This window comes from Elgaria multicarinata, chromosome 6 (genome assembly GCF_023053635.1).
Source record: "Elgaria multicarinata webbii isolate HBS135686 ecotype San Diego chromosome 6, rElgMul1.1.pri, whole genome shotgun sequence".
Lineage (NCBI taxonomy): Eukaryota > Metazoa > Chordata > Lepidosauria > Squamata > Anguidae > Elgaria > Elgaria multicarinata.
Genome location: NC_086176.1, coordinates 1,854,181 through 1,876,806, shown reverse-complemented (window position 1 = coordinate 1,876,806; position 22,626 = coordinate 1,854,181). Strand labels below are relative to the sequence as shown.

Here is a 22,626-nt window from a genome sequence, read left to right as displayed (position 1 = left end):
CCTCCCTTCCACTTCCTATATGTATCCTTTTTTGTTTTCAGGTCATCTCTAAGCTTTTTGTGGAGTCATATTGGTTTCTTCTGTTGTCTTCTATCTTTTCTCCTGGTTGGAATTGTTTGTAACTGTGCCTTTAAAATGTCCTTTTTTAAATACTCCCACCCATCTTGCACTCCTTTTCTCATTAGGCTCACTTGCCATGGGACCTTACTTATCATTGTTCTGAGTTTATTAAAATCAGCTTTCCTAAAATCCAGAGTACGTGTATAGCTGCACTCAGCTTTTGCTTCCTTTATGATCAGGAATTCAAGTATGATGTGGTCACTTTCCCCCAGAGTTCCCACAACTGCCACTTTATCCACTAAGTCATCCCTATTGGTCAATATTATCACCCACACCTGTCAGGAATTCATTGGAAGGGCCGCTTTTGTCAGTATTTGTCTCTCAACAGATATCAGGGTAATTGAAGTCCCCCATCACTACTACATTAGACTTCCTTGAAACATTGGGAATTTGTTTCTCAAAAGTTTCATCCTCGTCTTCTCCTTGATTGGGTGTTCAGAAGTAGATTCCAATTACCATGTTCTTTTTATTCCTTGCCATTTATTTTAATCCAGATGCTCTCAATGGGGCTCCCAGTCTCATCTGCCTGTATTTCTGTGCAGGGATAGGTATTTTTAAATAATAATAATAATAATAATAATAATAATAATAATAATAATAATAATAATAATAATTTTATTTCTAATTCTCCCTTTGGATCGAGGTGGGGAACAACATTAGTACAGGAATCAACACATCTTAAAAATATAGTGCAACTCCGCTGCCCTTTCTTTTTCTTCCGTTCTTTTTGAACAAGTTATATCCTTCAGTTGCTATATTCCAGTCATGGGAGTCATCCCACCAAGTTTCAGTTATACCTATCAAGTCGTATTTGCCTTCATATAATAATAGTTCAAGTGGGGATGTCGCGAGAATTCGAGCAGGATCAAGGCATGTAACTCTTGAGGAAATGATTAGAAATAGCTGGATGGATTAGACTTCTTCTTGCGAAGAAGTCCAGTGGGAGATCGGGCTGCCACATTCCTTAGGAACCTAAAAAGAACTATGCTGGATCAGACCAAGGGCCTATCTGCTCAGCATATTTTGCCCACAGTGGCCAAGCAGAAAGCTCACACGCATAGTGGCCCTCTCCTGCTGCTGCACTCTTGCAACTGGCGTTCAAATGATCATGCTACCTCAGATCCTGGAGGATAGCCATTATGTAAAGTATATAGCCATTATGACTAGTAGACATTGATAGCCTTATCTTCCATGAATTTGTCTAATTCCCTAATAAAGTTGTCCAAGTTGGAGGCTATCACTACATCTTGTAGTAGTGAATTCCATAATTTAGCTGTGTGCTGTGTGAAGTTTTTCCTTTTGTTTGTTCTGAATCATCTGCTGTTACATCATTGTAACTTTTCTTCATGGGGGTGGGTGGGTTTCAGTGCTCTAATCATTTTGGTTGCCCCTTTCCTTTGTTACTGCTTCTCAGTTTAGTGCAGACCAGGAGATAGGTTATACTAGCAAAGCAGTTTGGTTTTGGATACTTGGCCAAGCCTTCATTGCATACCTGAAGTCATACTCTTGAGAAAACACATTGCACTGGTGTAAGAAGATGCTTCCAACCAGGGAACCATAAGTCCCTGGTTAAAAATTGTCTGGGACGGAGTTCCATAGAGAAGCCACATTTCTCCCCATCTGTACCATGCACACACCTGCAATATGGTGATGACAGCACTGATTTTCTTTACAGGGCTGCTATAAGGATTAGTGACACAAAGTATGTGAAGCACAATCAACAGTTTGGAGAATTACCATATAAATATTGATGGTTGTTATTTAGGTGTTAACCTGGGATGTTGGCAAAATCACCCCTCAGAAGCTGCCCAGTCTAAAAGGGATGGTGATTTTGCAATGTGGAGCTCCCAAGCCAGAAGAAAACCCCAACCTGAACGTTCAGTTCAAGATACAGCAGCTGGCTATTTCAGGTGAGAAGGGGCATCCCACTGTAGCCTAAGTTGTTTGTTGTTGTTTTTTAACAGAATTTGTATTTCCTACCAGACTGCAGCATGAATCCAGCAGGTTGGGATGAAGCTAAATTTTCAGCATATTTCAGTTCCTGGAGGTGATAATGCTTTGCTTTCTGATAATGTTGGACTCCTCAAAGGAGTTAATGGAGGGATGTTGCGTGATCTGAATTTGCCCAAGTGATGTGAATGTTGCAGAATTCAGCTACTCTTGAGGTGGAATTGCATTTTAAGTACAGATTGGCAGAGCATTGTTGAAAGCATGAGTGCAGAAACTGGCCTTCTGGATGATGATGGATTCCAACTCTCCATCAGTCCAAACCTGTTTGGCTGGTAGTCAGAGATGATGGGAACTGAAGGGCTCCCTAAAGATTAGCAATTGCCTTGAGCTTTATTTGTAAGCGATTTTAAAATAACTATATTCTGTTTTGAGAGATTTAAACACTTTTATTCCTCATTTCAGGATTGAAAGTAAATCGCCTTGACATGTATGGAGAAAAATACAAACCATTTAAAGGTGTGAAGTACATCACGAAAGCAGGGAAATTCCAAGTACGAACATGAGACACAAGATCCCTGCCTTCCTGGCAGCTAAATGTTGGGGTTTTTTTCCCATTTGAGGGAGAAATGAGATCTAGAGACTTCAACCCATGTTAACAATTCCTCTGATTAGATTCATTCCTGTGCACTGCAGCTCTTCAAATTAAATCATACTTTAATAGGATTTTTTATATCTGGCTTTGAAATAGAGTAACTTACTGCAGCAGTTTCCTTTTTGTGACCCTGTTGGTTCATGAATTGTGATTACAACCAGGGACTGTCCATAGCACCAGCTAACGCTGCACACTGCCAAGCAAACCACCAAAGCGCAAGAAGCATGCAGGAGCTCCTGGACAGATGGAAAACCCCACTTTGGACAGCACTGAAGGAAACGGATGCTCTTGTAGCCTGTTAGAAATTGGTTTTCCATCACAAGGTCTATTAGGAAAAAGGGGTGGGGGTAGAGGGCTGACTCCCCTGGAAAGGGATCAACAGAGATACAAAAAAAGGCTTAACCTGCAATGTTTACAACATGCTGCCTTTTTAATCCAAACGGTTTGCCTTACCAGTTTGTGAATTCAACAGACAATCTGTAGCCAATGCTAGGTTTTCTACAACTTCCTTTATTTTGAAGGTGAAAAATGTATGGAAGTGAAGTCTTTGTTCAACAGGTATCACCACCACTTTAAATGTGTTTTTCCCTTACACCTCAAGAGTAGTTCACCATAGGCAGCAAGCTTTATTTGAAGGTTTAAGTGCTTATTTGTAATGAAATAAAAGGGAACTCAGCTATACCACCTTGTCATTCTATTGATTTGCTTTCTGGTAACATGTCATCTCATAGCAGTTACTAGAAGTGGCCCAGTAGTAGAGAGGGACCTTACTTTACCACAGGACAGTATTACTTTTAAATACTGGTGGCTGTAGCAAAAGGGTTGGACTCAAATTGTCATTATTATTATTATTATTATTATTATTATTATTATTATTATATTTATTTGTATCCCGCCTTTTGCCCAATGCTGGGCCTCGAGGCGGCCTTACAAAGTTTAAAATATACATGGGGGGGGAGGGAAACAAAACCATAAACAATTAAAAAATACACAACAAAATTATAAAACATTAACATAGATGGAGGGCTGGATTATTCTCCAAAGGCCTGCTTGAACAAAAAAGTTTTAGCCTGCTTCCGAAAGCCCATCAAGGAGGGAGCCAGCCTAGCTTCCCCAGGAAGAGAGTTCCAGAGCACTGGAGCAGCCAACGAGAAGGCCCTCTGCCATGTTCCCACCAAGTGTGCCTGTGAAGAAGGTGGGACTAAAAGAAGGGCCTCTCCAGAAGATCTCAAAGCACGGGCAGGCTCATAAGGGAGAATACGTTCTTTCAAATAACCTGGACCCGAACCATATAGAGCTTTATAGGTCATAACCAGCATTTTGAATTGTGCCCGGAAACAGACTGGAAACCAGTGGAGCTGTTTTAACAGGGGAGTTGTCTGCTCTCTGTAACCAGCCCCGGTCAACAATCTGGCTGCAGCTCTTTGAACCAGCTGGAGTTTCCGAACACTCTTCAAAGGCAGCCCCACGTAGAGCGCGTTACAGTAATCCAATCGGGATGTAACTAAGGCATGTGTCACCGTGGCCAGGTCCGACATCTCTAGGAATGGGCGCAGCTGGCGCACTAGCTTTAACTGTGCAAATGCACTCCTGGCCACCGCCGAAACCTGGGTATCCAGGCTCAGGGCTGAATCCAGAAGCACACCCAAGCTGCGGACCTGCGTCTTCAGGGGGAGTGTAACCCCATCCAACACAAGCTGAATCCCTATTCCCTGATCTGCCTTTCGACTGACCAGGAGCACCTCTATCTTATCTGGATTGAGCTTCAATTTGTTCGCCCTCATCCAATCCATTACTGCCAACAAACAGCGGTTTAGCACAGAAACTGCTTCCTTGGAATTGGGTGGAAAGGAGTAGTAGAGTTGGGTGTCATCAGCGTACTGGTGGCACCGCACCCGACAACTCCGGATAACCTCTCCCAACGGTTTCATGTATATGTTAAATAGCATGGGGGACAAAACAGAGCCCTGAGGGACTCCACAGGCCAATGGCCAAGGAGTCGAACAGGAGTCCCCCAGTACCACCTTCTGGGTCCGTCCATCCAGGAAGGAATGGAGCCACTGTAAAACAGTGCCTCCAAGACCCATCCCAGCAAGGCGGCCCAGAAGGATACCATGGTCGATGGTATCGAACGCCGCTGAGAGGTCCAGCAGAACCAGCAGGGACACACTCCCCCTGTCCAGTTCCCGGCGAAGATCATCCACCAAGGTGACCAAAGCTGTTTCTGTCCCATAACCAGGCCTGAAGCCAGATTGAAATGGATCTAGATAATCCGTCTCATCCAGGAATCCCTGGAGTTGGGAGGCCACCACACGCTCCAATACTTTGCCCAAAAATGGGATGTTGGAGACTGGCCGGTAGTTATCCAATACAGTGGGGGCCAAGGAGGGCTTTTTCAGTGTGGGTCTTACCACTGCCTCCTTCAAACAGGCTGGGACCCTTCCTTGGCGAAGGGAGGCATTGACCACTCCGCTTACCCACTCAGCCAGTCCCCCTCTGGCAGCTTTTATAAGCCAGGAAGGGCAAGGATCTAGTATACACGTGGTGGCTCTCACCAATCCAAGGACCCTGTCCACATCATCGGACTGTGCAAATTGAAAGGTATCCAATAATACTGGACAAGCAGGTGCCAAAGTTTTAGATTGTAAGCCTGTGGGCAGGGACTGTCAAGAAATACTTTTGTAAGCCGCCATGAGAGCCTTTTTTGGCTGAATGGCGGCATAAAAATCCTTAAATAAATAAATAAATAAAATAAAAGTTACATCCACTGGATCTGCATCAACAATAGCATCCAAGTCAGAGCGGATCCGAGCGATTTTGTCTGCAAAGTGCTGGGCAAATTGGTCACAACAGGCTGTTGAAAGGTCTGAAATCACTTTTGGGGGGCCAGAGTGTAGAAGGCCCCTGACCACCCGAAACAGCTCTGCTGGACGGCTCTTTGCAGACGCAATAGTGGCAGAGAAAAAAAGTTTTTTCGCTGCCCGAAGTGCCACAGAGTAGGCCTTCAGATAGGCTCTAGCCTGTGTTCGATCAGATTCACTCCGAGTTTTCCGCCAACGTCGCTCTAGCCTCCGTCTCACTCGTTTCATTGCTGCCAGCTCACTGGAAGACCAGGGGGCTGGTGTGGCTCCACAACGTGAGAGAGGGCGCTCAGGAGCAATCGTGTCCACTGCCCTGGCCATCTCTGCATTCCAGAGATCAGCCAGGGCATCGACAGAATCACCTGCCGAGGCAACAGGAAAATCCCCAAGAGCCATCAGGAAACCATTCGGATCCATCAGCCTCCCGGGGCGGACCATCTTAATCGGTCCTCCACCCCTGCAGAGGTTCTGAGTGCCAGCAAGTCTAGACCCCACCAGGTAGTGATCTGTCCATGACAACAGAACTATATAAAGTTCCTCCACTCTCAGATCCCTGTCACCCCATCCAGCCCAGAAAACAAGGTCCAAAGTGTGCCCAGCAACATGGGTGGAGACAGATACTACTTGGGACAGACCCATAGTTGTTTCCCTCAATGAAGTCCTGAGCCGCTCCCGACAGGGCAGCCTCAGCATGGATATTGAAATCCCCCAGAACAACAAGCCGTGGGGACTCCAACACCAAATTCGAGACTATCCCGGCTAGCTCAGGAAGGGAGACTGTTGAACAGCGGGGTGGACGGTACACCAACAGAATCCCTATTCTATCCTGGGCACCCACCTTCAGATACACACATTCGAACCCTGCAGACTGTGGGACAGGGCACCTGGTCAGGGGGATGGAATCCCGATAGACCACTGCCACTCCACCTCCCCGCCCTCCAGGCCTTGCTTGCTGCTGGACAGAGAACCCCGGTGGGCAAAGCTGAGAGAGATTAACTCCCCCAGCTTCATCCAACCAGGTCTTTGGGATACAGGCCAGGTCGGCATGCTCATCCAGGATCAAGTCCTGGATAGCAGTTGTTTTCCCATTAACCGACCTGGCGTTCACCAGCAGCAATTTCAACCCGGGAGGTCTGTTGCCAGGGCCATCCAAATTATTTGAATTGGGGGGAAGTTTGGGGACAACCAACACCCTGTCATTGCACTCTCTCTTATGACAGTGCAGCTGTCTCCCCGCCCTGTATCTCCCTCTGCCCTGTATAACTGTGATGGCTGCTCCCGGACTCCCATCATCTCCTCCACTCCCAGGAAAGCAGATGTTCATGACAGGCTGGCAGAACCCTCACACGACTAAACGGAAGCAGGCCGAAAGTAGGGGGGGGGAGGAGAAAAGAAACAAAACAAAACAAACAAGGGGACAGGCCCCCGCCCTTGTGTATTGCCCCAAAGTGGTTTCCCCAAATTGGCAAACCCCTTTGGAGTCCCCCCCCTGGCGGTGAGCCCGCCCACAAAGGAGCCTGCCTCTTAAGCTCCCAGTCCCCAAAAGTTGTTGCAGCTGGGGGTGAGATGTTTCTTTGCTGGGAGCCTGAGTCTGCTAGGAGGCAGTTGGAGGTTCCGCAGACTAGGCAGGACAACAGCAGCAGCTGATTGGTCCCTTGCTCTGCAGGCCTTCCTCTCCTGGCTGGATCAGATGGTCAAAAACTAGGGGTGTGATCCGCTCCGATTAGGAGCGTAGAAGCAGTAGCGGATTGGCCTGCTCCGCCTTACCCAGAGGCGGAGTAGGAGCGGACCGCGGACCCCCTAGAAGCAAGGCGAAGAGAAGCGCCCATTTTTCGGAGCTCCTAGTTCAGGCGGAGCGCTCCGGTCGCCATCTTGAAAACATTTCGCCATAGGATTGCATTGCGGCAAATAATCGCGCATAACTAGGTTGTTTTTGAAGCTATCGTTCTAGAAATTCTTGTGCTCAGAGAGTCGTGGATGGGGGTCATTTTGAGACCACTCTCACCTCTCTGCGTTGTCTGGGTCGCGTGCTATATTTTTGTGAAAATCGGGTCAACCGCGCGGCTCAAACGGCGTTTTCGGCTTTTCGCCCATAGGATTGCATTGAGGGAAAGAATCGGGGATAACTGGGGGGGGGGGTTAAGCTATCATTCTGAAAATTCTTGTGCACAGAGAGTCGTGGATGGGGGTCATTTTGAGACCACTCTCACCTCTCTGCGTTGTCTGGGTCGCGTGCTATATTTTTGTGAAAATCGGGTCAACCGCGCGGCTCAAACGGCGTTTTCGGCTTTTCGCCCATAGGATTGCATTGAGGGAAAGAATCGGGGATAACTGGGGGGGGGTTAAGCTATCATTCTGAAAATTCTTGTGCACAGAGAGTCGTGGATAGGGGTCATTTTGAGACTACTCTCAACTTTCTGCATCGTACCGGTCGCGCGCTAGAAGTTTTAAAAAAATCGGCGGGAAAAATACCTTTTTCAAAGGGCTGAGGGGCAGAGTCAGCTCCCGGTCATGATGATCCCAAAGTTGGAGGAGGGCATAGGCAAAACGGGTAACTTGGGATTCTGGGAAACTTCTCTTTCTTCATCTGAACGGGCTTTTCCCCGTGTTTTTTAACACAGTAGCCCCACCAAATGCACAAACACAACCTGAAATCATATACTAAGCCAAGAATAAGAGATAGAAACACAGCACTGCTCCCCACCCTAACCTTGGTGAACAACTGAATCGATGTGGTGCAAGGGGATGAGCTCCCCTAGGGCATCTCATCGTGGACGTGCCCCCACTCTCTCCTGCACTGGAAGGCCATTAGAGCCTTCCAAAGAGAGTAAAACGGTGGAGCAATGCCTATCATGAGTTGAAGTGAATGGTCACTTTTCAGTGGTGGAGCAATGCCTGTTATGAGTCGAAGTGAGCGTTTTACTTCTTCTCAGAGCTGGTGGTGGCTGTCTTGAACTGGCAGCTACTTCCCCCTCCCCCGGGCACGTCCCCCTATTGCTGGTAAAAGACAGATATAGCCTTTTTAAAAAAATTCTTCTTGCTGTTTATCGAGCAACACTGCTGCTTTTAATTCCACCCCTCCTTTGTTTATTTATTGATTTATTCCATTTTATATGCATTACTGGCTTATCCTTGGCTCACTTCCTTATGCCCCCAGAAATGCCAGCTGCATGCCTGCCTGCCTTCCCTCCCTCCTCCCCTGCCCACCTCGCAGGGATGTTGTGTGTGGGGTGCCCGATTTTCAAAAATTCGCCAAAAATCAGGGGATGATGGGATTGCTTTGAAACTTGGCGTGCGTGTGTATATCCCCATGAGGTGTCATGGTGCCAAACATGAGGTTTCTAACTTGAACAGAAAAAAAGTTGTATAATTTTTTAGCTTTCAATGCAAGCCTATGGGGGGGGGAACGGAGCTCCGGATCCGGATCCGGAGCTCCGAGCGGAGCGGAGCGGAAGTGGGCGGAGCGGGGGCGGGGCGGAGCGGCCCGATCCGGAAAATGGCAGATCTGCAAGTGAAGCGGAGCGGGGGGTCCGTGCACACCCCTATCAAAAACCCAGGTATTTAAGAGTAGACCCATTGAAATCAGTGTGATTTGTTACTCGTGACTAGCTTAAGCTTTATTGATTTCAATAGTTCTATTGCAAGTATGATTCAGGATCTAACCCCACATGTTTAGCTAATCTTTCACAGGAATGTGAAACAATATTTACAGAGTTGGGGCACGGCAAATATTCCTTACTATGGGGAAAAGGAAAATGTACTGTTCTGAACAGTCACTGCAAACCAATATAGATTTTGTGAAAATGCAATTACTTATTATTTACACTATGTAATGTGTGAACAAAGTAGCAATGTTGTCCCTGTTTTCATTAGACGGGGGCTAGCCTAGGACCATCATCAGATGAGCATTTTACTGCCCACTCTTCACTGCCCACTCAAGGCTTTTCATGTGTCCTTTAGATGGTGCTGTGCAGCCTCCTGTGCACTTCCCACTCCTTCCGCTCATTTTTTCCATTGCAAAAGAAGACCCAGAAAAGGCGACTTATTTTTTTTAAAAATGAAACTTGCCGCCATTTCCTGCTGTGTGCAGGAACAGCAGTGCAATAAAACGGCCACTGAATGGGCCATGTGGTTCTTGCTGCTCCCTCTTCCTGTGGAACAAGACCATCGCTATTATGGGACAGCAGCAGGAGGCCAGAGCGACAACAGGGAAACGTGAAAATCCCCGTTTGATGATGCCCTAGCTTTAGTAATAAAAACAAACCACCAAAGTAACAGAACTTTAATCATCAAAAGACTCCATATTTGAAAGTTATAAATGACGCGACTCTGAAATATTACCTTCTTTTTAAGTAGCTTGTTAATAGGAGGGAGAAACTACCCCATGCATAAGATTACTTTCATATCCACTCTTATTTATCAAGGCTTTCAGTCCCCAAAGGTGAATGCAAATAGTTCATGTACTCTCTTCCATATAAGTAAACATACTTTTAAAGTCGCTGTCTTACAAATAACTTTGAAGCATATGTATTTCACTTAAAGTCTTTCCATTCAAACACTGAAAGTACTGCACTGGATAGATTTTTATACAAATGCATTTTTATTTTTATTTTTTGAACAGAAGAAGGTTGAAAATATTAGCATATACAACAAAATTCTGGTTTATAAACAAAGGTATTTAGTGGCAAAATGCTCCTAACCAACATTCAAGTTTGCTTCATCTTAGGCCTGATTGACAAGAGTGTTCTGGAAAGCATAAATTGCATAAGGTGTAGAGGATATTAACTTCTATGAAAGACTTTTGAGCTTAGCAAACATTCTGAAGAAATATCCAAGGCAAATACGATTCAGAACTTTCCTTTAAACATTCATTAACAAAAAAAAGTCTTTGGTATAAACCATCATGTAATTAAAGGCATTAGTAATATTGCATTAATACAAAAGTCAAGCTATTAAATTGTGATTTAAAAAGCTCACGATGGGAGGCTGAACTATGAGTTGGTAAAAGACATTCCAGAAGAAGAGCTGAAAGGCCCTCTAGAGAGCCTTGTTTTCCTTCTGAGTTCACACAAACCAAGTAAAGGGCAAAGGCATCCAGGCTAAGGCTGTGACGTTCCCTTTCGTCTGGTTGTGGCTACTACTTGCCAGAGACTCGATGACAATATTGAGTACCGTGCAGTCAGCAATCATCAGGCACAGGGAGTCACGAAAGAGTGAGCAAGCAAGTACCCTTGCTCTTGGCAGTTGCAAAAAATTAATTAAAAGATTTTTTTTTTTAAAAAAAAAATTCCCTTTTAAATCTCACCAGGGGAGAGGACATCGCACTGTAAGAAGTTTTAACATGTCAACAAGTGCTAACCCTTCCATTAATCTAGAGTGCACATGTGTATGTCTTCTGAACATCAATTATTGTTGCATGATAGCACAGGACATTGCAGCATTGATGCATACTTTCTTTGCTAATTCAAAAGCAATTCAGAAGTGGGGCTATTAAATTGTGTAGGAACATCTCCTGCACAAGACAAATGTGTTCTTTCATTAGTGTCCATGGGGGTTCTGCAGGAAATTTTCCTGGTGCATTGGGCCAGAAATTATCCACTTTGTGCAAATACAGAAGCCAACTGTTTGTTATCAGTCCTAAAGTAGTGCCAAAACAGTCTAGCCTTATTTTAGCACAATTCTCAGTATTTTTAACATAATTGAAATAGACCACTTTATTTGACAGCTGATTCCACTAAAATGGACTGGATTTATGAAGCATGTGTAAAGCCTGAAGAGGATTATTTATGAAACTTCATGGGAAACGTTCTGCTCTCGTACCTCCAGTACCTCCCTTTGGTTATTAGCTAGAATACAGAGAGAAAACTCTTCTACTACTAGAACAAGAGCAGGATAGTAAAATTTGAAATAAAACCACATTTTCTCCTGTTGTCTTGAGCAAGCACAATCAGAAGAGCAGGACAAGCAAGCAAAGAGACCTAAATATTCAGAAAATGGCATCTCCTAGCTCTTTCTTATTGGCCAAGGTGATATACAGGGAAATTTATATGTCCCCACAACCAAGGCCAACAAACAACTGCTCTCAACAAACTACTAGTCAATTTCAACACCACAAGGCACTGAACTGACTATTCCTAGTTATGGGAAATTTATTCCCAGATTTTGATGGCTTAGAGATCATTATTGGGGGTGGGGGTGGGACGAGTAGTAGCAGCTTTTGAGCACAGCACCTGTTTTCCCCTACCTAGGGAAAGTTTTGGGAGGAAATTTAACACACTTAGCCACACACCTGTTCGGAAAGAGAAAAGGGAACAGAAAACGGAAATGCTGGACTACTTGTTTTCTGATTGTCCCTCACAATTAAGAAGTAAGTGAACAAAGACTGTCCCAGAGTTTCAATTCATGCTAAAGTAAAATCCTCATAAATTGCCTCACATAGAAACCACTGGAATATACTGTGCATAACTGCATGGGGGATGGGGGACAACGACCTGGCTGACATTATAGTGTTCATGAAAACACAAATATAAAAATCCCTCGCAAGCAAGAGAGAAAAAGAAGTAGTCATTTTGGAAACTAACTATGGTGAGGTTAGATACCCAAAGATAGCTCAACACATTGCTAAAGCCCTTCAGAGTGGGGCTTCAAGTGGCTAGTTTTAATCTTTGCAGCACCTTTTAGCGGTTTATGAAATTCTCTTTGCTTCACAAGGGATTTTATTTTAAAAGACGCCTTGGGGAGGGGCAACACTTTACTGGTACCAAGGAGTTTTTCTGACCCAGCGTAGAGTAAATCCAGCATCTGTCCTAATCTTAATAGAGGCAGCCTCGGCTTCTCGAACCGTCTCCTTGACAGATTGCATGAGGTTCTGGGCATTGTGAACCAACATCTCAGTGGCCTGCAGGAAGAGAGAGAGTTGTTTTAAAACCTATTTTTGGAAGAGCAGCACAGACATTTTTAGATGACATGCTACTTAGCAGAGAGACCTGGTTCTCCCTAGGGATAAAGGGCAATAAGAAAAAAGGCTGAATTAGCAACAGCATCATTCCAATTTGTAGCATTTGATATGAATCACAAGAGCAGCAGCACTTCTTGCTTGGATCTAAAATTTGACTTTCAACTAAAGTACTGTATTTGAACACAAACAATGTGCTTCAATAGCATTAAACTAGAGACTCAGCTCATACAAAATGGTGGCAAATTGTAGATTAAGTAATAAACCCAAGATTTGTCGTATTGTGGATGGGATGCATTTCACAACCATTATTCAACCCCCAGTCAGAACAATCGGGTTGCTACATGACGTCCAAATCCAGGCATTATAGGTTAATTGTGGGTTAAACAACCCGCAGTTAACTACAATTAGTAGTTAGGTTAACTTGGGTTTAATCCACGATTCATCTATAGTGTCCAGTTTCAGATGTCATGTGAAATGACATCTGAAACTGATGTTCCTGACTGTTAGAGCAGTACGACAATGGAATCAGTTACCTAGGGAGGTTGTGGGCTCTCCCACACTAGAGTCATTCAAGAGGCAGCTGGACAACCATCTGTCAGGGATGCTTTAGGGTGGATTCCTGCATTGAGCAGGGGGTTGGACTCGATGGCCTTGTAGGCCCCTTCCAACTCTGTTATTCTATGATTCTATGAACAAGGTGCTTCAATCAGTCTGTCCCACCACTTGTAAGCTTGACCCTTGCCCATCTTGGCTAAAATGATCTGGCATAGGTGGATTAGTTGGGTGGGTACAGGGGGTAGTAAATGCCTCACTCTGTCCAGGGGTGGTGCCTGCTGCCTTGAAAGAGGCTGTAGTGCACCCTTTCCTGAAGAGCACCTCTCTGGACCCAGAGGTATGTGAGAGCTACCACCCTATCGCTAATATCCCCTTTTTGGGTAAGGTGCTTGAGCGTGTGGTGGCTGGGCATCTTCAGACGTCCATGGAAGGAACATTATCTGGACCCATTTCAGTCTGGTTTCAGGCCAGGGCACGGCACTGAAACAGCCCTGGTTGCTCTGACCGACAACCTACTCTGGGGGAAAGACAGGGAGTGCTACCCTGTTGACCTTCCTGGATCTCTCAGCAGCTTTTGATACCATTGATCATAATATCTTACTGGATCAGCTCTGCAAGATAGGAGTAGGAGGCACTGTGTTGCAGTGGTTCTGCTCCTAATTGCAGGGCCAATTTCAGAAAGTGGTATTGGGGGATTCCTGTTCCACCCCATGACCACAGGGCTGTATTCTATCCCCCATGCTATTCAACATCTATATGAAGCCGCTGGGAAAGGTCATTCAGGGTTTGGGGGTTGTGTGCCATTAATCATAGAATCATAGAATAGCAGAGTTGGAAGGGGCCTACAAGGCCATCGAGTCCAACCCCCTGCTCAATGCAGGAATCCACCCATCAGCATTAGTATGCTGATGATACTCAGCTCTATTTCTCCTTATCGTCGGAGTCAGCTACGGCAGTGAAAATGTTGGACCAGTGCCTGGAAGCTGTAATGGACTGGATGAAGGCTAATAAACTGAAGCTGAATCCTGATAAGACAGAAGTTCTGTTGATTGGTGGTTCCCAAGTCCGGGAATTGGGTAAGTGACCTGTTCTGGATGGGGTTGCACTCCCTCTGAAGGAGCAGGTGCGTAGCTTGGGAGTACTCCTAGATCCATCCAGAGTCCCAGGTGGAGTCTGTGGCCCAGATAACCTAGCCACAGTAATACAAGAACTGGTAACTTTTGGATTAGACTACTGCAATACACTCTATGTGAGGCTGCCCTTGAAGACAACTTGGAAGTTGCAGTTATAGTGCAAAATGCAGCAGCTAGACTGCGGACTGGGACATCTCACAGAGACCATATAACACCAGTCTTAAAGGAATTGCACTGGCTGCCAATACATTTCCGGATGGAATTCAAGGTGTTGGAAATGATGTTTAAAGCCCTAAACAGCTTGGGACCTCGATACTTGAGGGAGCGCCTCTCTTTATAACCACCTGCCCGAGTCCTGAGATCTGTCAGAGGAGCCCTTCTCCGTGCCCCAACAATGCGAGATAGACACATTGTTGGGGACATGGGAGAGGGCTTTCTCTGTTGTGGCACCCTGGCTGTGGAATGCCCTTCTCCTGGAGGCCCGACTGACTCCGGCACTGGCTTCATTTCGGCGCCAGGTTAAGAAATGGCTTTTTAACAAAGCCTTTGATAGCTTAAATCCACCAGCCTGTTTTAATTGGATTTTACTGTTTTAAAATTTCATATTCTGTACACCGCCCTGAGATCCTTGTGATATAAATGTTTTAATAAATAAATAAATGTAGTAACCCCTGGCTGTGGAATGCACCCCTCATATGTCCCAATGTAGTAGTCCCAATGTCTACTACAAAAGTCAATGCAATTTGAAAATTACAATTTTAAATCAAATTCACAGCCTAAAAGCTGCTCACTAGGCAAAAATCTCACATTAGGAATGGTTGACACCAGTTTTCTATAGTAGCGGAATTTTCAACTTGACGTCCCCATGCTCTCCAATATACCCCAAAAGCCTTTAGACTATTTTGGATAGCTTTACTTTTCCTGCCAACTTCCAAATATGAAGAGTTCTTGGGCTTTTCCTCCAATAAAAACTGATACTATACTGGCATGCTAATACATGTGTATTATTGACATTTTGCACACACAAATGCAGTACAATTATCACTAGTTGTGCAACAATTTCAATGCTATTTTGCTACCTTCCTGTACAAGCAATTGTACAATACATAATCTGGAATCACATGTGCATAGTTTATTAGGGATAGTGACAGCTACAGGCGTGGACTGTTTTGCTCAGTTATGCTGTACATTACACATTGCCAAATACGAAACAATCCAATTCCACTTGCATGTAGTTATGCATGATTAATTGTGCTAATTGTGGATGGGAATGCACATCTGAATAATGCAGTGCTGACCAAGATCTGCACTCAGATGTGCTTTCAAGCTTTTGTTCTTACCCCTCTTCACCTAGTTTTATGCAGGTATTTGACTATCTGGTTGCAAATTTTGTTTTAAAGGATGTACATATGAAAGAGCAGCCCTCAAAATTCAGAGTAAGATTTAGAACAGGCCTGGGCAACTGGAGCAGACCTGAGGACCCCATGTGGCATTGGGTGGGCAGCCGGGACACACACACACACACCACACTCCCCACCACCACCACATCCTGATCCAGACTGCTGGGACAGGGACTAACTGACACATCCCAACATTCCTGTTCAGGACCTCTGGGAGGAGGCTTTTACTTTGCCCGCCTCCAAGCTGTCCTGCTGGAGAAACAGGTGCATCAGGAGGACTCTTCCTTGTGCGCCCTCTTTCCCAGCACGTTCTGTTCTGCTGGGACACCAGGCAGACAAGGAGACTCGTCCAAATACTGTGCAGAATCAGAGCCCTGCCAGTCATTTGGGGGGCTAATGGGAGGGTGATTCTGCAGGGGAAGCAAATGCGTGGAAAAAAGGCACCACCACCTCGCACACCCTCTTTCCCTCGAGAATCGGTTCTGCTGGGAAACTGGGTACATGAAGCAAGCCATCCTTGCACACCTGTTTCCACACAGAATTGGGCTGTCAACAGCCCACCAATGCCAGTTTCCCACCAAAACTAAGAAGGTGGTGGTGACAGCAGCACGCACCAGGGGAGGGGTAGCAGACCTGTGGCAAGCCACACAGGCAGCCTCTGGGGGCCGCCTGCAGTCTGCAGACACCGGTGTGTTGCCTGCCCCTGGCTTCGAGCAACAGCCCCTCCCATCTGTTGCTTTCCTCCCACCTCAGGACCTGTTGTTCAGAGGCACATTGTCTTTGAAAACTGAAATCCCTTTAGCTAACATTGCTAATAGCCTTTGACAGATCTATCCTCCAGGAATTTGCCTAATCCCCTTTTAAAGCCATGAAAGCTACAACACCTTTTTTTCTCTGATAGAAATAAATCCCATAGAATAAGTCACAAGGAGATCTTGAAATAATTCAACATAGCAACAGAACAGGAATATCTGCGTGGAACATTTCACCTGCTGGATTAACGCAGCATCCTGAGCTTTCATTCAGGTGAAGACCGACAGAACCAAAAGACGAGGTCCCTGCGAAAGTACCATTCATCTGAACTCACCACAGGGTGCTAGTGAACAGTGTGAAACAGACTGAAGAAATTACTCTTGAAACAAGAAACCCAGAGACCAAGATGAAAACCAAAAATTCAGGTTACCCTTAAAAAATATATTGGATACATATCATGTACAAAGAGACCCTTGAAAATAAGCACTGCTGTTAACTACTCCTATTAATTATGATGGGGGCAGAAGACAAACAGAAAACTGACCAGCCTTTTAAAAAGCCAAGAGGAGAAGCTGCTTCTAACCGTGCTCATTTCACCACTGTGCCAGCTCCCAAGATAATGCCCACTTTCTGTAAGTGACGCAGCTGCCCATGCAATGGGCAATCCCAGATTTGCAACATCCACCCCTCAATGGAAGTCAGGAGTATTACCTGTTCAGACTCCTCGTCACTGATGTTAGTCCGGCCCAACATGGTTGCTTTGACAGTGGAAAGGATTTTGAGCTGGGTACTGATGGTTGGGATCCGCTCACAGACCTGAACAAACAGAATTGCAATGAGCAGGGGCTTGGACTCGAGGGCCTTGTAGTCCCCTTCCAACTCTACGATTCTATGGTTCTAAGTCTGCTCAAACAACCTGCTGGGCTATTTTCTACCACTATTTTGGGGGAACCTGAACATCTTTAGAAACAGCAGAATGACAAGCTGAAGTGGGCTCTGGCCAATTCCCCTTGAAAAGGTCCCACTCATCTCCAAGCCACCCATGTTTTCCTTGGGAGAGGGGTGCAGGAAACTATTCAATGTACTTCAGTGGTAGGAAATTGAGTGATCTAACCTATCTATTTCCTGAAAGGGTTGTGGACAGGATTTGGGGCCACTTTATTGCAGCAGCATTTCTCCTTCCCAAGTTTTCTGTTCACAAGAGAGCCACCTTCTATTGGAAGGGTGATACTGGACCACTCCACTCTGCAATGCTGTCTGTACAAGCAGTAGTTCCTTATAGGCCCCATCTCAACTATCTATCATGTGCCGTGCTTGCAGCAGTGAAATCTCGGCTAAGCTGCTGTGGGAGCACAGAATGTTCAACTGCTCAGGGAACTAAGGAAAGTTTTCAGTATGGGTGGGATTAAAATCTGACAGAGGAATAGGCTGAAAACAAACAAAAGTGGGAAGGAGATAAGAGTGCAATGGAGACTGCTCAAGAGTCAGGCTGACTCATCCAAGTGGTTGCTATGTCTAGACCCTGGCAGGGAATTCTGCCAGCTGTACCTGTCACCGAAGCATTATGAGCTGGCAATCCTAAGGGGGCAATGAGGAACGATGAATTTCACCTACTGATTTCCAAATAGCCAGCTCATTCTTGGAGTGCAGGCTTCTAGTCCATCAGAATTTACAGGTGGATGTCTTCCGCATCAAGCAGGGAGATAACTCCAACCCAAACCCACACCTTGTGTACGAAGTCTGATGTGGTTCAAGGCAGGTCAATACATGACCAGTTGACCCCCACTTGAAATGGATCAGCACTGGCCCAGAGTGCTCACGGCTCACTGCCCACCTGCAAAAGGTTTGTCCGGATGCGCTTGTCCGTGCACTGCTTCGCCACCTCCTTGGCCAGCCGTGTCACTTCATCCGAAGCTTTGGCGATGTCCTTGGCACACTGGATGAGGGCCCGCTTGTTCCCGCTGCCGCCTCTTACCAAGCGTGACATCTCAGCCATCAGAAGGGCCATCCGCTTAGCAGCAGCAATGATGTCATTGCCCTGGAAAAGAAGAAGAAGAGCAGCCATGAAAGCTGGGGACCGAGACAGCTGCGCCCACGGCCCCCCGCATTCCACATGGAAGCCCTCATTCCGGGAAGGCCAAGGAGAGACGTTCTGGGCAGTGCGGTCGCTGCTCCACAAAAAGCACTGAAGGGCTTTGCACAAATGCCAGTTGTGAAATACTTTCTCTCCCAAAATTCAGTGAAATCAAGCTTCGGCCAGAAAGAAAAAATGTGGTAGACACACAGAACACTAGTTTGATTGCTGAAGTGGAAGTGACTAAGTTCAGACATTGTAAGTTTTCCCAGTTAGAAAGCTATAATTTTAATGAGGATGCAAGTTTAAGCAAGTTTAGAGCATCCAGTTATGAGGATGAATATTCTTAATATCCAAATACCTATGAAGACGTGGCATCCAAATTTGAGAGTGTATTTATTTATTTACATTCCTATCATTATTTATTTTATTACATTCCAGTTGCGGAAAGCGATCAGTTCCACTGTCACAGTATATTCAGGACATGGCCACTAAATGTTCTGAAGGGGAAACCATGTGTATAAAGGGGGGCTGCAACATTCAACACATTAATTAATCTGTTTCATTAAGTAGATTTAACATGTATAAATTAATTGGGCAGCAGATTTTTAAAATTGTTTTTTGTTATTAATGAAAGGTTTTCAAAAAAGAAAGAGTCAGAGGCCACCTTAAAAGAAACATTCTTTCTTTCACACAGGAGGGAATGCCTCTTAAGAACATCAGAAGAGCCCTGATGCTGGATCAGACCAAGGGTACAAACAGTCCAGCACTCTGTTCGCACAGGGGCCAACCAGCCATCGGCCAGGGATGAACAAGCAGGACATGGTGCAACAGCACCCTCCCGCCCATGTTCCCCAGCAACTGGTGCACACAGGCTTACTGTCTCGAATACTGGAGAGAGCACACAACCATCAGGGCTAGTAGCCATTGATAGCCTTCGCCTCCAGGAATTTATCCAACCCCCTTTTAAAGCCATCCAGGTGGGGGCCATCACTACATCTTGTGGTAGTGAGTTCCATAATTTAACTATGCGCTGTGTGAAGAAGTCCTTCCTTTTATTTGTCCTGGATCTCCCACCAATCAGTTTCATGGGATGACCCCGGGTTCTAGTATTTTGAGAGAGGGAGAAAAATATCTCCCTATCCATATTCTCTATACCATCTTCTGAGATGGTGCCCTGCAGAGATATGTGCATGCATCCAAAAACAAAAATATCCTTTTCTTCAGAATGATTGTTTTCATATGGAAACATATGCAAATTTAATTAATTAGTTGGTTAATCCTTATACCGTTATATTAACAAAGGGAGCAATCCTATGTCTCCTAGACAGTGTCTGGGGATGTGAAGGCCCAGAAGAAAATGGAAAAATTGGGGGGGGGGCGTCCCCCCGACCCAGTTTTTTCCCTAAGCCTTTTTGGGGGGGTTTCCAGGAAAATTGCGAAAAAATGAAGAAAAAATGGATTATGGGGTCTTTTATTCTAGCATGATGAATAAAATGTTTAAGATAGTGTTCAGATATTTACTTCTCCAAATGGTTTCTAAAAACTATGTACAGTATCAGATTATTACAATTTCTGTGCACCGAGGACAAGGAAGTCCTCGGTTGCAAACTGAGACTACAACTCTCAAATGCAAGAGCAAGGTGCATTTCTGCCTCTAGAGGGCACTGCCATTGCAGCAGAGTCTGAAATGGATAGTGATAGCTATAGCTGAGAAAATGAGTGATTCAATTTCATGTATATTCATTGAATTTTTGTTACTCATATTGATGGTTTCTTCTGTTGTTGTTTTAAATTATTTTTTTGCCTGCTCCTCATAAACTGCAAAATCAAAGAGGTTCCTTACAGTTCAGGAGCTTGTAGCTCCGTTTGTTACCAAAAATAAAGTAAAAAATTTTTAAAAAGTAAATTTAGTTTGTAATAATTGTTTGAAAACACTGTACTTTTAATATACCAAATGTAATAATTTTATGCCAAACCAACATGGATATAATTACATTTTATGTTCCTAAAGTGACTATCAATCTATAAAAAAAATTATAACATTGTGCTTTTTCTATTTTTCCTGAAAATTTTCATTTTTTCCTGGGGGAAAATGGAAAAACTAGGGTTTTTCCCCAATGGCTTCAAAATGTCCAGAAATTGTACATCTCTAGGGAGGACATAGGGTTTGCTCAGTGCCCTGGCTCCAAGCTTAGAGCCAGGAAATCACACTCCCTCCTCCTCATCCCCCTCATAGCCAACACAGAGAGACCTGTTTGGCTCTCTCTCTGCACTTGCAAAATGGAGCGCAGAGGTGGGGAAAAGGAGGTGTTCCCCAGGATGGGGAGGGGAGGAGACCCGGGTGGGTGCATTACGCTGTTTCCTATGGCCCCCCCAGCCGCCTTCCTACCCTCTCCAAGGCATCACTGCTAGACGGGTGAAATCACCCGTCTAGCAGAAATGCAGATCAGGCTGAAGCACAGAGATGAAGACCGCCTCATGCTGCTCCAGCTCTGCATTGGGTTCCCATCAACCACCGAGTTCAGAGACTGACGAGAATCGCAATATGATGACACCCTAAGATTTTTTTCTTCAGAAGGAATTGCTAGAATTGCTACAATGCAATCCTATGCATGTCTACTCAGAAGTAAATCCTACTGTGTTCAATACTATTTACTCCTAGGAAAGCATGTATAGGATTGTAGGCTTAGAATATAACTGGGAGAGTAAAAATGAAGCCAAAGGCAAAGGTGGAACCAGGCAATCTTCAAAACGAAATATTTACAAAAGTTTATTTACAGTGCCAAGGTGCCGCCAACTTCTGCAGACAACTTAACGAACTCTATAACAGCCCTGAGGAAGAGCGCAGTTGTGTTCGAAACGCGTAGGCGGCACCTTGGCACTGTAAATAAACTTTTGTAAATATTTCGTTTTGAAGATTGCCTGGTTCTACCTTTACCTTTGGCTTCTTTTTACTCCCCCACGGGGTTTTCCTTGCTTTTGCACTTAGAATATAACTGACCTTCTTACAAGGAAGAAGAGAAAAGGCACTGATGCGGTCCACATGTCATTAACCCACAATTTGCCATCATGTGCAAACTGGCCACTTTGCTGCATTCAGATGTCATGACAAACCATGGGTTATGAAGCTGGATATTTCAAACAAACTATAGTTAAGGTTAACCACAGTTTGGGTGAAATGACGAGCTGTGGATAATCAAAAATGAAAGTGAAAGCTTCTAATCTCCTCTTTGCAGTCACACTGGAGGAGAGGGCAGGGAAAGAAACAGGCTGAAGGTTCACTGTGGCCTCATTCCCATCACAGTAAGCCATGGTTTGTCATACCGTACACATGCAGCGATTTAACAAAGCTCTGAATATTTAACTTTTATCAATGATTATTTTGAGATGAGGTTTTTTATTAAATATAAACTGGCATTATTTCATTCTCTATTTGAAATATTATAGCTATAAGAATATTCAAATCAATGTAATCAATTGTTAGATTTTAAAAAATAGTTAGTGATTTTGTGAAGAGTGCTGAGTTAATGTGATAAACTGACAAAATTGAAAGTAGAAAAAGGGCCTGGTGTGCCATCTTTCACAGGTGGTGCGATGGTGTAACGAAAAGTCACACAGTGCAGTTCTGACTGACGAAGGGTACTGTGGCCCTTATGGACCTACTTCCAAGCTTTACTTTTAAGCAGCATTAAAAAAAACCATCAGATTGCACATCGCAGCAGGCTGTGCAGATGCAAAATTCCCAAGAGCCACATTTCACAGCCACATCCTTGTTCAAGGATCTCTTCACACATTTGTATTTAAACTGTACACAGAAAATTATGTGTGTGTACACTTTTATAAATGTAATATACACATATGGAACCATGCAGGTACTATTGTAGGTTGCTGCCCCATGAGTACAAGTCAGGGTGGTGAACAAGTGTTCCTTGCTAGGCAATGTGCGAAGCAACCCCCAGGGCAGTTGGGCAGCTCCCCAGAGCCACAGAGGCCAGGCCGGGCCGCCCTCTCCTTCGATACCTGAGCAGGAGGCAGCCGGGGTCAGTGGCAGAGGCCATTACAACACGAGGCAGCAAGTAGTGGCGACTACAGATGTCAAGTGGCGTTAAGGGGAGAGAGAAGAGAACGGATCCAAGGAGCACAATCCTGCAGGATGTTCTCATGCAT

At 44.9% G+C, this 22,626-nt stretch overlaps 2 protein-coding genes across 3 annotated transcripts in view; one reads left to right on the top strand and one right to left on the bottom strand.

Annotated features, from left to right (window-relative positions):
- AP3M1 (adaptor related protein complex 3 subunit mu 1) overlaps positions 1–3,403 on the top strand; it is a 38,735-nt gene extending 35,332 nt beyond the window's left edge. For both annotated transcript variants that reach the window (XM_063128875.1, XM_063128874.1), the window contains 2 exons: positions 1,886–2,030; positions 2,533–3,403. In XM_063128875.1, the coding sequence (XP_062984945.1) occupies positions 1,886–2,030; positions 2,533–2,633 (246 nt within the window). In that variant the 3' untranslated portion in view covers positions 2,634–3,403. The remainder of the gene's footprint in view (positions 1–1,885; positions 2,031–2,532) is intronic.
- Positions 3,404–10,164: 6,761 nt separating this feature from the next.
- The window catches only part of VCL (vinculin), a 105,532-nt gene continuing 93,070 nt past the window's right edge, over positions 10,165–22,626 (bottom strand). The window contains 4 exon segments of the mRNA XM_063128843.1: positions 10,165–12,387; positions 12,389–12,481; positions 17,094–17,198; positions 18,217–18,420. Coding sequence (XP_062984913.1) covers positions 12,205–12,387; positions 12,389–12,481; positions 17,094–17,198; positions 18,217–18,420 — 585 coding nt within the window. The 3' untranslated portion in view covers positions 10,165–12,204.